The sequence below is a fragment of the Python bivittatus genome, unplaced genomic scaffold (assembly GCF_059951505.1).
Source record: "Python bivittatus isolate LINGU-HERP-01145 unplaced genomic scaffold, Pbiv_v1 ctg000700_np1212, whole genome shotgun sequence".
In the NCBI taxonomy this organism is placed as follows: domain Eukaryota; kingdom Metazoa; phylum Chordata; class Lepidosauria; order Squamata; family Pythonidae; genus Python; species Python bivittatus.
The window spans coordinates 38,392,587-38,410,500 of record NW_028277098.1 but is presented as its reverse complement, the minus strand read 5'-3'; the positions used below and the strand labels follow the sequence as shown (position 1 = coordinate 38,410,500).

Genomic DNA, 17,914 nt, shown 5'->3' with positions numbered 1-17,914 from the left:
GTGTGTGGTATGCATGTCATCCAAATTCAGAAACAGGCTAAATTGGTGGGAATCTATGCCACCGATGGTTGATGAAAACACACACACACTCACACATACTCACACACACAGAGAATATACGTTATAGGAGGAGAGCCCTGTTAGCCCACGTAGCCAAAAATCAGGAGGAGTCTGATAGCCCCTGTTCAGACTAACACATTTTATCAAAAGTCCTAAGCTTTCATGAGCTACAGCTCACTTCATCAGATGCATCACAAAAGCTTATGCCTTTGATAAAATGTGTTAGTCTGAAAAGGGGCTACTAGACTCCTCGGGATTTTTGGCTACGCTGTGTGTGTGTCTCTTGTGTGTTATTCATTTTATATTTCAGGTATGCCTTATATAAAGATTGTAAAGGTTTCTGCTTGGGATAACTATTTCCCACTGATTTAGGGATGCTTCTGTCTATATTGCTGTTTTATTTCCTTTAAGTTTCAATTACAACTTGTTCCCCCCCGCCCCAGGTAGCTTAGGAGAGAACACTGGATGCATAATACTGCATCAGATTTGTGTTACAGCATTCTGGGGTAACATATAAAAACTAGATTTTTTTGCCAGAAAAGGACCTACCTTTCACATTCCTGCATGGATCCTTAATCTCTACCGCAAAGTAAAAAACCCTTTGACAAGGCAATCCTGATACAATTATCTTTTCAGAAAAGATACTTTTATCCACCAGCCAAATTTTATCCCCTAAAGGAACATTTGAATATAAGCTGATTTCAGGTTTAAATCCAAATTTCCTGACCAATTTGATGGGCAATTAGGTGTCCATATTCATTCCTAAACCAAAGCTTTTGACCTTTCAGCTACTTGGAATTTTAGTATCTTTGCAGGGAATTCATATTCCCTCTCTCATGATGGGAGGAAGTGAAAAGCTGTGAAGAATTTTAATAGGCAGAAGGTCTGAAGGCCAGGCAGTTCCCCACAAGCTGAAAAGAATCTGATTCTTTAAACAGCATCTACCCACATAAGGTAGAATATAAGCTATATTTCTGTAGCTGATAGAATGCTGTGGGGGACCTCAAGGCTGTGATGAGCCCAGGGATTCTACTTATGGCTTTGTTTTTTGTGTACATTTCAGCTCTTCTTTTTTTTAAAGTTTATCTAGCATCATTATATTTTAATGAAGACCAGTACCAATTTCAGAAAAGCAAAAGTCAGTTGCCCTTACAACTTTGACAGAGCAGTTGTGTTATATTTTTATAAGGTTTGGCAAAGATCAGGTTTCAGATTAAAAAAATGCTATAAACAGATTGTATTTTACTTCTCACGTGTCTAGTTATTCATACAAAAGTATAAGGGATGCTGAAAAACAAGGTTTTCTGAGAGATGAGAGTTCTGGCATCGGCAGGGAATACCGGATAAAATGCAGTTTTTAAAAAAGTGTTATGGTACTGCTTTTCCTGTTGGATTCTGATAGTCTGGTAGATACAAAGGTTGGGTTTGTCTTTTAACTTTAACCTCTTTTACCAGGGTTTTCCATTAAATTAAATGTGCTTTGCTTTTTCCCCTGCATACCTCTTCACTTAGCTGTAGCAAACGTTCTGGAAAGTACATGCTTATATAGTTTCCTGAGAATTCCTAGAACTATATCAGAACTTTCCTTGTCTTGTCCTGTCTTCCTTTTATTCACATTAGGTAATCTGTGAGTTGGACATTTCCTATCTGTGCTAGTAAGTTGGCCGGGAATTTGGTTCAGATTAAGAAATATAGTGCACAAATTAAAACAATTAAAAGATAAATTAAAACAGTATTCTGCTCAACATGCTGATGTATTGTTAATGTATAAGGCTCAAGAGATGAGAGGTGTAAAATTCTAATTTGCATTAGGACAGGCCTCACTAATCCTAAAAGGGTTACCTTGATTGACTTGAGAAATATTTGGCCAAGTGAAACTTTAATTCAGTTTTAAAGAAAATTAGTGACATATCTCATGATTCTTTCATGTAGGTAATATTTTCTGATATGATTGGAAAGAAGGAAATAAAAGTGAAGACACCCTGCCAAATACTATTTCATATCAGTTGATTAATTCACTATTTTCCCATCCTGACACATCAGTTGAATCCTATGATAATTTCTAATGAAAAAAATATGCATTCACACATCCCACTAAGCTATTTGTTTGATTTTGGCTTAGCATAACATGGTTGGTAAACTACCACAATATGTTAAGGCTTACAGTCTAGTATGATGTATTAACCAGTTAATTGAAGATACATTTAAACAGATTGGTGGCTTAGATTGTCATGTGAAATTAGCTACTGGTTACCACTGCAGCCAAATTGATGAATTCTCTGCTTCAAAGGTTGGCATCATCCCTGGAGGCCTTTTATGGATTTCTTAAAAGCTTTCTATTTACTTACTGCTGATATAAGTATGCTATCAATTGTAGGACTGTGCACTGTTTCAGATTTGATTTGGAAGAGGTGTTTCAGAATACAGTGCATAGGAGGGCAACTACAGCACCAGACCAAAACTCTTTAAAGCAGCTGCATCTTTTTTTGGCATCATGCAGTTGCAGTGAAAGCCTCCCTGCAGCAGCCACATAATTCTGAAAAAAGACACAGAGGCTTTAATGAGCCACAGAAGCTGATTGTTCCTGCTGCTATATATTCTGAAGCACCTCTTCTACAGGAAATTCAAAGCATTGCAGGACTCTCATCTGTTGTATTGGCCTGCTTTTTACTATATTGTTTTTATGCAATTACTTTTTCTTCTTGTTCTTGGTTTTCCCTTATTTTATTTTATTGCTTTGGCTTTGTATCGGTTGCCACTTGGAATGGTATGCAGCAGAAGGCAGGAAATACAGACACGTGTACACATACGTAGACACATACAAAGCTGTTTCTGATGTTTTTGTTTGTTTTGTTCCCTGAAGGAGAATCTGCTGAGATAAAGCTATGAATGCTTGCTCCTGTTGTTTGTGAAAGTCCAAGGTTAATAGGCTATAATTTGTGAAGTCAGGGAGCAGATTCCTTACTGATCTAAATTCATGATTCTGTGGACACAAAATAAGCAGCATTTTGGCTATTTCTTAATTCTCAAAGATCTACCTGTGCTTCTTATGCTCGTAGCTCACAGATGTCTTCTGGCCATTCTGTTGCTGTAATGGGCATTGATTTTACTTTGAGATATTTCTACAAAGTACTGATGGACCTGTTACCAGTTTGCAACCAAGATGGAGGCAATAAAATAAGGTAAGATTATATACCGTCTCTTTGCTTTAATGTTATACTTACTTTACAATTTCATACACGCACACTCACACACACCCACTTTTTTCAATTCACTACATTACAGTTTAAAGTCATTACGTCTGAGAGAAATTTTAGGTTAGAAGAAGAATTAAAATAGTAAAAATCTAAACTCTGAAAGAAGGTCTTTTAATTAGTGTCAAGAAGGCAATAGGTTGCAATGCAATTTAGAAATTAACTAGTTCACAATGATATTTGCTTTCCTAATCCAAGAGGTTATTTGATTTATGGAATATATTAAGGTGTATATTTAATAGGTATATAAAACTGGAAGACTAAATTGAATATTGCATGAGAATGAAAGCATGGGGAAACGCCTTAAGTAGTGAAGAATTACGTGCATAAATGAACAAAAACTGATGATGTCAGGATGACCTGTAATGCTTATTCAGATCTGAAGAATTGCTTGGTTTCCAGTCTGGCAACCTGAGACTGGCTCTTTTCCTCCTGCTTCAGTGCATTAAATGATCAGCGTTAACCGCTGTCAGAGTTCCTTCTGCACCAGCCTATTGTCCATAGGCATATTACCTACGTTGCCTGCTCCTTGCTTCTGTCCGACAGTCATCTGATTCTTAAGCTTCAGAACAAGCTGGAGGAAAGGAAATCTGGTCTCTAGGAGCACAGCACTAGATTGAGCAATGAGAAGAAATAGTTGCTGAAGACAAGACAGATAGTAAAAAAAAAGGGAGAATGCAATATCTAGCAGAGAAAGCTAGAATGAAAGAACATGAAGCACTATATCTCTTGTGCTCCAGAAGCACCTATACTGTAGGGAGGGGTAGCCTGCAGGCTATTTGCTGTCTTTCTAAGCACAGCCACTTCAAGATTGTGCTGTTGATCATGGCATGATTTTTTTGTTTTGCAAAGTAAGATTAGAAATGGGAACAAGAGACCTTTGAGAAGCAAACTGCTCCCCTTTCCCCCTTCAACCCCAACCTCCGAAACACCCCAAAATTATGCTTACAGTGCAGCTCTACTTAGAAATACTAACCATTGGTTTCTGGGATAAGTGTATATAAGACTGCAGCTTTATTGATGAAACTGTGGAACATAAAAAGGATACAAAGACCTTTTCTGTATCTTTCCCACAATTATATGAGTTACGGTTGCCCGGTAATTGATAGAAAAAAGAAAGAAGATTCTGCCCCTATCCTTCATCCTCAATTAAAGATAATGAAAAGTTAACACATTTTAGGATGTAACTCATCTCACCACTGGTGTTTTTGGATAAAGTAAAACATTTCAATACATTTCAGTATGGTTTTAGGCCTAGCTGTGGGACAGAGGCTACTTTGGTGATACCACACTCACTAGTAACTGGACAAAAAGATGGGTTGATGTGATTACTGGACTTCTCAGCTACTTTCACCCCAACTGAAACTAATATCTTCCTAGGCTACTTGGAAACCTGGTCAATACGGTTTTATGGTAGCTTTAGTTCCTCTTGGAGGGTCAATCTTGGAAACTCATGCTGGAAAATTCCTTTTTTGCTTGGCACCAGATTCTATAATTTACATATGCTTTAGTAGTATTTTGCTTCAAGCTTAGTGAAAAGCAGCCCCATTCTGAACCTTCTGTCTGAATAAAATTTGAAAAACCTCAAGTGATGTATGTTCCAGTAGAACAAGACCCCAAAATATCTTGAGTATTTCCACTACAGGGAACTATTGGAATATGAAACAACACTTAATCCAGCTAAAAGTAAGTTTAATATAGCCAATGAACAACAACAGCTCCCCTCCCTCAAATAATATTTCTGTATGGCTGTAGAGCTGGGAGAACTTTCTTCCAAATGCATGAGTGTAGTGTCTACTTTTTTCATGTTGAAACTAGCCTTGGCTGCAAGAGTAAAAAAAAAAAAAGAAAAGGAAAGAAAAGCCCAAGCGTAATTTGGCAGTGCGCTGCATTTTACAAATTGCCTTCTAAAAAAGCTTAAGTTCATAAGAAGCCAATCTTAGGACTCTTGAAATGCACAAAGCTCTACTGCTTAAATTGGCCCTGTTTTGTTTTAGTTCAGAACAAAACAATATGTTTGTTTTAAATTTGGAACATTTGGAAAAGTTGTTTTAAGCTTGAGAAGTTTAGAACTTGCAACCTTTTATGTATCCCTAATATCCCTAATGACTTTCTCTGGTTATTTTTTGTATTTTGTTGTTCCTATGTTATTCTGCTGTTGTGAGCCATCCAGAGTTGGTTGGAGTTGGGTGGCATCCAAATGGAATGAATAAATAAGTAAACAAACATATATGTCCTTTTGCGCACACACACACACACACACTTGTTTGGCAAACTATAGATATACCCTGCTGCCTAAGAACACAGGTATTCTGATCTGTGATTTCTTTTACTGTTTGCTTTTTGATAGGTGCTTTATTATGGAAGATAGAGGATATCTTGTGGCACATCCAACTCTTATTGATCCTAAAGGCCATGCTCCAGTAGAACAACAACACATTACACACAAGGTTTGGCTGCATCATGATGTTTTGATGTACAGGTAGTCCTCGAGTTATGACCACTCGTCCAGCAATTGTTTAAAATTACAACGGCCCTGAATGAGGGGGACTTGTGACCAGTCTGTGAAGTTGTAGCTGTCGCAGCATCCCTGCAGCCTCGTGATTGCAATCCAGGTGCTCGGTGCCCAGCTTGCAATTATGACATTGCAACAAGCTGCAGTTACGTGATTGTGATTTCCGATGTACCCTACCAGCTTCCCACAAGCAAAGTGAATGGGGAAGCCAGCAGGAAGTTGGAAGTTGCTCCTGACGCTTTTTCACCTGCCCGCTTTCCATAGTGCCTGCCTGCAGTACCTCCCACCCCCCCACAGCACCCGCCCACACTCTGGAGCACTTGCCCACAGTGCCCCCTGCCCCCCGTGGCACCCAGGCATCCACCACCCTGCCTCCTCCCACTTGACTCGTGTGGTCCTGGGGTTATGACAGCAACCGGGATTACCGGGATTGCTGTCGCTAAGTGATGCAGTCACGTGATGTTGCGCTTTCTGACCACATTGCTTAGCGACAGAAATTCTGGTCTCAATTTCCATTGTAACCCAGTGACTACCTGCATACAGATATAACTGTTAATTTAACAAGAGACATACACTGTTGATACTTTGTAAAACTATGAAACTGCTAACATTCTTATATGTTTTATTTATAGGAACCTCTGGTGGCAAATGATATCCTAAATCATCCAAACTTTGTGAAGAAAAATTTGTGTAACAGTTTCAGTGACAGAACTGTCCAGAGATTTTATAAATTTAATACTAGTCTGATGGTACGTTTGTTTTCATTTACTATAACCCAGTCATTAAACTGCTTATATCTGAATAGGACATTGTTTAGCTTGTATTAGACACAGTATGCCAACCTATTTTGCAGCAGTGGTCTGGTAGATCATGGAGCAGTTTATGTAGATATCTTAAATGCTTAGGTGTTATGGGTGAACTTTTAGGCAGGCTGCTAAAATTTTGTGACCAAAATTTTAAAAAATGCAATCAGCAAATTACAGTGAATTTTGATTTGCACTGGCTCCGCAGCTTCAGTGCTGAAACACATGTTTTCTTCACTACAGGGATATTGCCAAAACAGTAGTTCTCAGTATAAGTTCCTGAGAATGTTATGCATCTGCATGCTTTCCATGCACCTTTGGGAACATGGAAACTGTATCTGATGATGTCATTCCATATAATAGCCTACCTGACTGGTAATATGAAACTCATGTAGAGGGCATTCAGTTGTGAAAGTGGCATTAAGTTGTTCTAAAGGTTACTACTTTAGCTGTGCAGAGCAAACCATAGATTTGATACTTTAGGTAGTATCCTACGGCAAATGTGATATCATTAGCTATATGAATCTGTGGTGGAACCGCTTTTAAAATATTGTGCACAGTTGTTCTGATTGCATTTCAAAGGCTGTTGCAAAACTAGAAAAAATGAAATGCATGGGATCTAAAAATATCAGAGGGCAGGTATGGTTTCTGTATGAGAAAAGGCACTGAGGACTTTCTAACCTGAAATGAAAAGAAGTGCTAGTTACTTATGATGATTACATGCAGACTTCAGGATCAGAGGCACCTTTTCCTAATAACCTGTTGCAAGAAAACAGCAGCAGGAGGGTGCTGTAGACCTTATGTCAACATCTCAAGGGGTTGACCACTGTGGAGAACAGGGTGCTGGATCAGATGAGCCTTTGCAGGGATCCAACAGAGTGCTTGGATACATGTCTGAAATGGAGCATGGGACACTGTAATTATAGTATTATGATTTGAGTGCATTAATGAACAAGGTTAACATAAGTGAGTATTTGTGTTTCCATCTGAAATGAAGTGTATCCCAGCTACTGAATCTAATTCTTCCTTCTCTAATGACTGGGAGAGGTGGGAGGAACTACATAATAGATTATTGTTATTTCAGCATTATTCTTTGAATCAGAAGCTTGCTAGCCAGGTGATGATAGGGCCTCATGATTTTTTCTTGATTTACAAAGGTTGTTTTCAAAAGGTAAGATAACAGATGTATATTCCATGTTTGCTCACCCATAGAAAACTATATGGCATCCAGTGACTTTACATTGCTTTAGTCAGAACAATTTATTCCATACAGTTTATTTGTGTTTTTATCTGGTTGGGCTAATCTGTATGTTAAAATATTTGGATGTCCTGTTGATGAGAATTCATTTAGTGGGACACTCTAGGCCCATAGTCTAGCAGATAATATTTGCGGTAACAAGAACAATTCACTTCACTGGGAAGCATGTTTTCTGCCACATGCCTGATACGTTTTCCTTCCCCCCTAGGGTGATCTGACAAATCTTGTGCACGGTAGCCACTGTTCTAAATACAAGCTGACAAGAATACCTGGAACCAATGCCTTTGTTGGAATAGTAAATGAAACCTGTGACTCACTTGCCTTCTGTGCCTGTAGTATGGTAGACAGGCTCTGTCTGAACTGTCACAGGTAAGAGAACATTTGAAATGAGGCATGATGATTGGATTGTACTTGTTTAAAATGGAGGGATGGCAGGGCCTCAGATAATGTGCATTTGGTTTATAGTAGCTGAATGTGACAGCATGTGACTCCTAGGCATATTAAGTCTTATTACAAAATGCATAGGCACATTGTTTATTTACTGTGTAGTGTACTTCTCAATATTCTGTGTAAGGAAGAGCCAAAACATTCCTAGCTATACCTGGTCATTTTGACATCCAAACATTTGATTTGCAAAATCCAGCAGATTCTCCCGCTTTCTTCCAGACTATATGCTGTTGTATAGTTAACAGACTGGTTTCTTTTTTGCTGCAGCTGCCTTAGAAGACAGGGCTGTACTCCCTTTTATAATATTGAAGGAGCAGGTATATCATGTAACCTCACCTGCTTGTCAGGTAACTGTTGGATCACCAAGCTAGAGCTGCACTTCTCTGGAGCAAGGCTCAGCTGTGTGTAGCAGAAGCCATGTCTTCTCCTTTACTACTGGTTTACATTTCTTACAATCTGGAGTACAGCCTGTCAGTCAGCACATGAGGAGTTCCTGCCTACCTCTGCTAGAGATGCTTTCGGTCTATATATTATCTTTGAGTGAATAAACTAGTGGGTGAATTCAGTTAGTCTGGTTTAAATCTGTACAGGTTAAGTCTGGTTCAGGATGAAGCTTTATGCATTTCCCTCAGTATAGTGGAAATGCTTCATATACTGTGGCTAGATGATCTATAATCTGTGGTACTAGATATCTGGGTACTACTTCAGTGAGCCTTGGTCATCATGTGTCAAAAATGAGTTGCAGAGAAAAAAGAATGGAAAAGACTTTACTTTTAGAGTTGCTTAATGTTAAAAAGTTAAAAAGCCCATGATGAAAACAGGCCTGGTGAGAAGAAACAGGATGCAGAGAATTTCCACCTTCTTTTATACCGAAACCCAGCAACATCCACTGAAGCTGAATGATGACTGATTGTGGATAATGCTAAGTTAAACTCTGGATTTTGCTGCCACCACCTGCTTGAGGTATTAAGGAGGATTTTCCACATTTGTTGAAAATGAGGCTACTAATGACTACTAATTGTAGTAGTTACATGCTACTTTGCATGACTTTACCGTATTACTGAGCGATAGAGGAGAGAGAGTTATAGTCCTTATGGCTTCTTTGTGTGTTTTGTGGTGATATCATTTTGGATTTTGAAATCTTTGTAAAATATGGAAAGGACTCTTTACATATATTTCCAGCAATTGCATTAGTAATAAGCTCAATATAACTTAAACAACACTGAAAAAAGGGAATATATTATAAGGCATCTTTGTAAACTCATTAGTATAGAAGGTCCTCTTTGATGCTAAAGTTGTTTTGTAGCCCAGCATGCAAAGCATACAGGGAGTTAAAAAAGGCAGTGAGAGATAATAAATATTTATTCTTTATTTTCTTCCTGAAGAATGGAACAGAATGAATGTGAATGCCCTTGTGAGTGTCCTTTAGAAGTCAATGAATGTACGGGCAACCTTACCAATGCAGAAAGCAGGTATGTATAGCTAACAACTTATTAATAATTTTACATTAACATATATTGTTTATGCTGTTAGATGGACAATTACAATGTTTTAAGGGTAATCATTCAGATAATAAAGTAACATAACCATTTAATGCATTTTGGAAATCTAATTTTTGCATACTGTTTTCCAAATTTTAGGAACCCTAGTTGTGAAGTCCATCAGGAACCTCTAACTTTTACTGCTGTGGATCCCAGCCTACAGGATGCTCTTCCTCAGTGTATCAATACACAGTGTAATCAAAGAATGGAGAGTGGGTAAGTTACATTGTTTTTCCCCTTAAAGGAATCAACAAGGAAGGTATTTTTAACTGCATATAGAATTTTTTTAAAAACTATCATAAAATCAGTTGAATTTATATTTATCTTTATTTAACCTAGTAAACTTACTGCACCTCTTCATTGCAGCTTCAGATTCTACCCACTGAAAGTTACAAAGCATTTAAAATGATCTGTACAACAGTGAGGAAATTAAATTAGAGCGGCTTGCCCTAACCTAGAGCCTGAAGAGATCTAGACAATAATTCCTTTGGGGATTCTTGGATGGACAGTATGGAAACTCGCTCGGGGTCTCAAATTTTAATCAGGATAGCAATGGTAGCAAGAATAGAAATTGTCTTGTTCCACTTTCAAGAAAAGAAGATCTTTAACCTGGGAAACTTTAAGACTGACTTCACAAATGTGTTTGTCTCAAGTTTGTTAATCTTGTAACAAGTAAATTTTCACTGCCTTTTCTTGCAGAGATTGTTTTGGTGTTTTAGACTGTGAGTGGTGCATGGTGGATAGTGATGGAAAGACCCACCTTGATAAATCCTATTGTGCTCTTCAGAAAGACTGCTTTGGTGGTATTGTGGGTGCCAAAAGCCCCTATGCGGATGACTTGGGATCCATTGGTAAGGATGGCTTTGGATCTTTTTACACATTGAGATACGGTCAGGATAATTTATATAAACAACCCCAACTGTGTTTTTATGGGGATCAGGGAAGAAGCATGTGGTGTGAAGCTGTGGCCCAGCATCGTTGTATCAGAAGAGAATTTGGGCTGGAGAAGCAGAATATATTGGACTAATCCTGTATAAGAGATGTTTCTAGCCCATACAGTCTGTAAATGAAGTGCCATTATGGTGTTGATCAGGATAGGAATTTTGTATATTCATAACAATTTTTAATATATTCTTATGTAAGAATACATGAGCGTGGAATAGACACACGGAGCAGTGGAAGGGACACATGTCTTGTTTTGAAAACTGGCGTGATTTCCTCTTAGAAGTGTTTTTGTCACCAAAATTAGGCTTTGGGCAGCATCTGGATTATTCTGATAGGATTTGAACTTCTTTAGGAGATTTTCACAGTCCTTTCATTTTTTTTTCTCCCTCTGAAATGAAAGGAGATGAGGTGATAGCTTTGAACATGATAAAAAGTGCTCCAGTTGGTCCTGTAGCAGGAGGTATTATGGGATGCATAATGGTGTTGGTTCTCGCCGTCTATGCCTATCGTCACCAGATCCACCGCAGAAGTCACCAGCACATGTCTCCGCTTGCAGCACAAGGTAAGCTAAGTGAATGTTTTGCTTATAGAGTTTTCTGGCCCTGACTGTTTGATTTGGTGCACTCCTTCTGATGATCTCAAGTTGATTTATAAGCATGTGTCCTACAATATATGTATGATTCACACTGGTCTGGTAATGTAGAATAGGCAGCACTGCCCTCTGCTGGATATAGAAGGTAAAGTTGCACTGACCTCATTAAGTCTCTCCTAGAATCTTGTAAATATTTATTCCTTCAGCTGATTCTAGGGTATATCAGATATGCATAGTTTTTAGTTTTTCAGGGTAGATGTGCATGTCTTATGCTGCCACTTTCTTCACTGTCACCTGTAGTGATTTTTAAAAAGTTCTAAATCCATTGTTTTACTCCAGTTGAACAGAAGACCAAATAACATTTTCTAGGCATATCCTTTTATATAAACACATTGCAGTGTTCACTGTTTAGCATTTTGCCTTCTTAATAATAAAACTCAGAAGAGAGCACATTACTGCTGATTATAATTCTAACCGTTTTCTAGCATTGATCTATGTAGTTCCATAAAAACATTAATTGATGTTGTACAAGTAATTGGGAAATACAGACAGGAGTTCTGAAAGTGTTGCTGTAAGTGGAAGGAAAAATGTTTAATCGTGGCCATCACTTTCCAACATTTCTAAAAGAGGTATTATTTCCCATAGAAGAGAATATATGTAGCTCAGGGTTGAACTGTGGAGTCCTTGGTGCTCTCTGAACTTGGTTATTGCACTGGTTATGCACTGATGATGTTACCTGGTTGGATAATGAAACGTCTGCAAGCACCCAACCAGGCTCAGAGAGCATCAAGGACTCCAGAGCTGCTATTTCACAAAATTTTATGAATATTGCCGAGTCATGTATATTTTACAGTTAAGTGGTACATTTATATTGCTGGCTCAAAAAAGGGAGACAGAGAGAGGTAGAGAAGCTAACAGCTTCATGCCTTAGCCTCAACTAAAATATTCAAATAGCTTGCTATACGGTTTCTAGGCCTCTGCTACCTTGTCTTTCGAAAAGGGGCAACCCAGGGCCATTTCCAAAACATTGCACTCTTACAGGCTAATGCAACTTCTTTCTCTTTAATAGTTGCATTTTTCTGTTTGTAACGGTGTGTAGAAATGTCAGTCCGCATGTCCAACCTGGAGAATGAGAGAGATGAAAGGGATGAGGACAGTCATGAAGACAGAGGAATCAGTGAGTATTTAGCAATCCCATTCTGGTTGGAGTTGGGCAGGAAAATGTGGGGAGAGGCTGCGTGCATTTTTTTTCCTGCAGCCTTTCCTACTACAAACATGTAGCATTATTCACCTCTGTAATCATTTCAAGAGGGCAAAGTGCTTTACAGTTTTGGCCCCAGTCATTCTGACAGGAATTTTGAAGGGAGGCTATACATTGCTGCCTTTCTACAGACTGAACATAACTATAAAAAATTATTGACTTGCTCACACCCAATTCACTGAGTTCCTACCTCAGTGATTTATGAGCAGGGCTTTATCCCTGTGTCCGTTATTTTGCTCCACCACTTGCTATCTTAATATTTTCTTCTATAGACCAAATATGCTATAGAACATACACTTGCCTTCCAGGCTTAGTCAATTCTTAGATGACAATTCATGAAATCTAGTTGCCTTGAGTTGCTGATTTCCTCATTTTGCTTTCAAGAACCATGTAATGTCCTGTGTTAAGTAAGATCCACCCACCCACCCCTTGCGAATAAACGACTGGTTTGAAAACTATATGAAAATGTAGCAGATGGAATCCACAGCTGTCATTCTATATATGTTCCTATGTTTTCCTTACCAGGTTTTAACTACCACTAACACATCCTGCAGTTTTGCAAAAGTATTGTATTTTAATACACTTTAAAGAGAGTTCTAGATGCAGTTTGTTATCAGATTGATTCTCAATAATTTACAGTGCAGTCTGGGAATCAAAACCAGTTATTATTCTTTAATACTATGGTTTAGAAGGTTGACCAGTTTTGGAATTTGACAACAATGTAATAAAAAGCTATTTTATAATGTCTTAAAAGTGAACTGCTTGATGAGTATATGGGGTTATCCTTTTTTTCTTTTTTTCTTTCTTCTGCTCACTGTAGTCAGTAACACTCGGTTTATAGCAGCAGTTATTGAACGGCACGCACACAGTCCTGAGCGTAGACGCCGTTATTGGGGACGATCAGGAACAGAAAGTGATCACGGTAAGATCACAGAGCTCACTCATCTTGCATGTGCTACTTGGCAATACAACACATTTTCTAAGAAAGCAATCCCAGTGCTGTTTTTCACTTAAAACAAATTTGATGCTTTCCATTCCAGAGCAAGGCACTTTGCCAGCTTTGAAGCTATTTTTGTTTCACTCTCCACTTAGCATCTTAGTCACTGATGCATCAACACTGTTATATGAATCTGCACCCTTACAAAAAGTAAAGTATTACAGAAATTATATCCTCTCTTTTCCTCCTATGGTCAATTTGAAATGTATTTTAATACTTATACCATTAACTTTGGGTTATTCGATAAGAAATAACATGATTTCTTTCTTTTCTTTTTTATATAAAACAGTGTTTACTTTTAAGCCAAGAGTACCAAGAGTTTATTTCTTGTTGCTAGGTTAAATCAAGCCTGGGTTAAATTTTAAAAGGTTGAATGTCTTCTTGGTTTACTGGTATGCATTATGATTCATAAGAAGATTTGTGATGCATAGAATTACTGCAAACACAGTTCTCCTTTGGTTAACATAAAAATAAAATGATTAAAGAAATAGGATTTGGGCTTTTGTGACATTTCCTCCGTCACTAACTATGATTTTTGCCACATAATTGAGCAATCACCAGTAAGGCTGGACAGTTGTTGCTAAACCTTCCATCTTGTATCAAGTTGATGAGTCCACTAAGAGGATTAATGTCAGGTTGGCATATTTTTTTTGCCAGGGCTATCAGCTGTATCTTCATATCACTTTCACTATAAATACAGTATGATATACTAAATGTGCTGCAAGGGCAGGATGAGGACTTTGTATTTGATTTCTTGGAGTCCTTGAATGTTTCTAGATGTTCCCTCAGTATGTGACAGTAATCACTGATTGAAACATGCAGGCCCTTGTGTCTTTCATATGACTGCAAACCCTGTGATATTTCTAGTTAATACAAACACTACATCGAAAAGGCAGAAAGTAGAAAATCCTTGCAACGCATACATGTAAAAATCTTTGCAACAAATACCCTGGTAAAAATAAATAATGTATTTTTAAAGTACTCCATGACAAGTTTCATAATTTTAAAAAGAAAAATGGCAGCCCTACCCAAGCCAGATTAGATGCTTTCATGTATTCTTCAGATACAGAATTGTATTCTTTAGTACCATTAAAAATTAAAATTAAAAAATGTAAATGCTATGCTATATTTCTGTGGCAACATTAAGTACTGTTTATAAAAAATATCAAGTTTTAGGCCATATGAGTATATGAGAAAACTAAATTACATGGCATGATTTAGTTGGTCCCTAATAACTAAGAGATCAAACCTTGGTTTGTTTCCAACATACACTTCTGACAGGGAGCTTAGACAATAATACTTCCTTGACAAATTTTCCTGTACGCTACATGTGATTGTAAAATTAATATTTGAAATAGCCTAATGCATTGCATAATTTCCTTTCCTCGGTACTTCCCTAGAAGCAACATAGAGAGCAGTGAGTTTAAACAATAGCCAGTAATTCTGATTGTGCCACCATTGGAATGTCTCTTTGAATGCCTCTCGGAACAGTTGGATTGCAATTCTTTTCCTTTTGCTTACTTCCTTTTACTTTCAGAGGATGGCAGAAGATTAGAGGCTAACATGTTCATTAGCTGCTTTTACTAGAATTAAGGTCCTCCTCTCTGCTCTACCATAATTAAATTGCATTTAATAACCTGATATGTATGAAATAGTTTCAAAAAATATGTTGAATGAACTTTGTGTATAATGAAGGAATTGTTTTCCTTCAATGCTATTTAAAATATTACACATATTTGTTGGCATTGGGGGGAGGAACAAAGAATTAAATCTAGAGGCAACAGCTGGAAAGAGTTTTATTGCATAAAAGTAAATATAGCTAATAATGGGAAAACAACACGCGGGCAGGGAAATTCTGGGAGTTGAAGTCCACACATCTTAAAATTGCCAATTTTGAAAAACACTGCACTAGAACATGCAGATGAAAAATAAATAAGGGTCATCATAAATCATGTAAAATCAGGAAAGCATAAATATAGAAGTAAGAAGGAGTTTCTCAGTTTTGCAAAAGTGACCCTCTATTAAAGGAAATCTGTTCCTAACTAGCCCTGCGCCCACTGGCTTCTCCTTTTCTGAATGGCCTGATCAGTAATATTAGCCTTCTTCAGATGTCCACCTGAACCTATGAGGTCTTGAAAGCATGCAGAGGATAGTCCCAACTTTACTTTGTCCAATCTCCATGTCTGCATATATGTATGAAGACTGCTAGTTGCATTAACTGGACTGCAATTCCCTGTTAATTCTAAGCTCTAATAAAGCAGGGTTATGGGGAACTGTATTCATGTTTGACTACTAGTCTGAACACATGAAAGGCAGAAAAAATAGGGGTGGGGATGACATATTCATCCTGTCTTGCCACCTTCCACCCCTCACATGTACAGCAAACACATCTGAAGATAGCTAACATGGCTTCAAGAGCAAGAACCATTTGAACCAGCAGTATAGTAGTATCCCACTGTTACTGATATGTGGTTCTGTTCTTCAAGTCTAAGCAGGTAGCATTACCTGGCCAACCCTGTGTGGATCTGGAAGCTAAAAAGGGTCAGGCTTGAGTAGTAGTTAGATGGAAGATCACCAGAGGCTGATGCTGATGATTTATTAAGTTTATATGTCACCCGACTCCCAGTGACTCTGGGCAGTTTTCAAATTGTTTAAAACATTTAAAGCAACAAGAAACAAAAAGAAGGGTAAAGATGGCAGGATGCCAAAACCAGATGGGAACAAAGGAAAACAACCCTGGTTAAAAGGAGGATTCAGTCATCCTCACCAAAGGCCTGGGTGAAGAGCCAAGTCTTCAAGGTCCTTTGAAACACTAGCAGGTTAGGGGCCATTTGGATCTCGGGGAACCTCATTCCAGATGTCAGGCACCGCTACAGAGAAGGCACACTTCCAGAGTCCTGAGAGATGGCATTGCTTAATTGAAGGAACTTGGAGTGTGCCAGCCTTGCCAGATCGATTGGCCAGGCAGATACTATGGGAGAAAGGCAGTCCCTCAGGTAACCAGGCCCTGTGCCATGAAGGGCTTTATAGGTAACAACCAGCACCTTGAATCATACCCGGAAGCAAACTGGCAACCATTGCAGTTCACGAAGCATAGGAGTTATATGGGCAGACTGAGGCATGCCCATCTCTGCTCACACTGCTACATGCTGGAACAGTAGAAGTTTCTGGGTGGTCTTCAAGGATAGCCACATGTAGGGCACATTGCAGTACTCAAGCTGTGAGGTGACCAGAGCATGAGTGACTGTCTAAAGGGCCCCCTGATCTAGGGCTACCTGCTAGATGTGATGTTAAAAAACATCCTGAAAGAAGGCAAAAGCAAACCATTTCTGTATTGTTGCCAAGAAAACTACATGGACATGTCTGTGAAATCTCCAGGAGTCTACTTTAGCTCAAACAAACCTTTTATATTAACTTACCCTTAAATAATCCCCAAAACTATTTCTAAAAATATGATGGAATCACAGTATTTTCACAGGTGAATTGCATATATTTAATAAAGGAGACTGTGTTTTCCTACACTTATAAATTTGCTGCACTAATGCAATTCAGTTAACCTAACCCTAACCCTAACCACATATTCAATTAAATTTTTTAGACTTCTAAGATGGCATTTGTAACATTTTTTCACAATGTGATTTTTATTTTTCTTACTTTACTTTGAAAATCTATTTACCCTTTGTTAATTTTACTAAATATGCAATTTTACTCATACATCTTATGGTGGCAGTTCCGTATGACAGGAACTTTCTGAATTTTACATATTTGGGGCATTTATTTTTTGCACTCTTTGCAGGGGGACTTCAAAAGTTGCAAAGTACAAGTAAATGGGCTGAAATGCACTCTAGAATTCTGGATCTTAATGGCGTTGTTTCCAGTCAATATTACCAATAACTAAAGACACATGAAGGCTTTACAGTATCAGCTTAGATGAAAGGAAGCTCAAATGAGTTCCCCTAGGGGATTTAAATTGCTATTTATTTTGGTTTTGTTTTCTCTGTGATAACACTACTGTCTCAATTACAGTATTGAAGAAATTGTTCAGCAGATGCAGAACAATTTCTCTTATCAAAGAGAAATTCTGTTCATTATATTGATTCAGATTGCTATATATTATAGTATGTTCCAATGTGGCTTCTTTATCATAGATTGTTAAGTGCAAAGTTCAGAAGAGAAGCCAGGTTAGGATTGTTAATATGATGCTAAATTGATGAGGATTACTGTTTGTCTATTTCTGGTTC

General features: G+C 38.0%; 1 protein-coding gene across 2 annotated transcripts in view; it reads left to right on the top strand.

Annotated features, from left to right (window-relative positions):
• The window catches only part of CACHD1 (cache domain containing 1), a 121,465-nt gene that overhangs the window by 98,873 nt on the left and 4,678 nt on the right, over positions 1 to 17,914 (top strand). The window contains exons 17-26 of one of the 2 annotated variants that reach the window (XM_088153633.1): positions 3,120 to 3,242; positions 5,665 to 5,764; positions 6,462 to 6,578; positions 8,099 to 8,259; positions 9,723 to 9,809; positions 9,978 to 10,094; positions 10,578 to 10,729; positions 11,224 to 11,385; positions 12,515 to 12,592; positions 13,497 to 13,598. In XM_088153633.1, coding sequence (XP_088009759.1) covers positions 3,120 to 3,242; positions 5,665 to 5,764; positions 6,462 to 6,578; positions 8,099 to 8,259; positions 9,723 to 9,809; positions 9,978 to 10,094; positions 10,578 to 10,729; positions 11,224 to 11,385; positions 12,515 to 12,592; positions 13,497 to 13,598 — 1,199 coding nt within the window. The remainder of the gene's footprint in view (positions 1 to 3,119; positions 3,243 to 5,664; positions 5,765 to 6,461; positions 6,579 to 8,098; positions 8,260 to 9,722; positions 9,810 to 9,977; positions 10,095 to 10,577; positions 10,730 to 11,223; positions 11,386 to 12,514; positions 12,593 to 13,496; positions 13,599 to 17,914) is intronic. The other variant, XM_088153634.1, reaches the window with a different exon arrangement.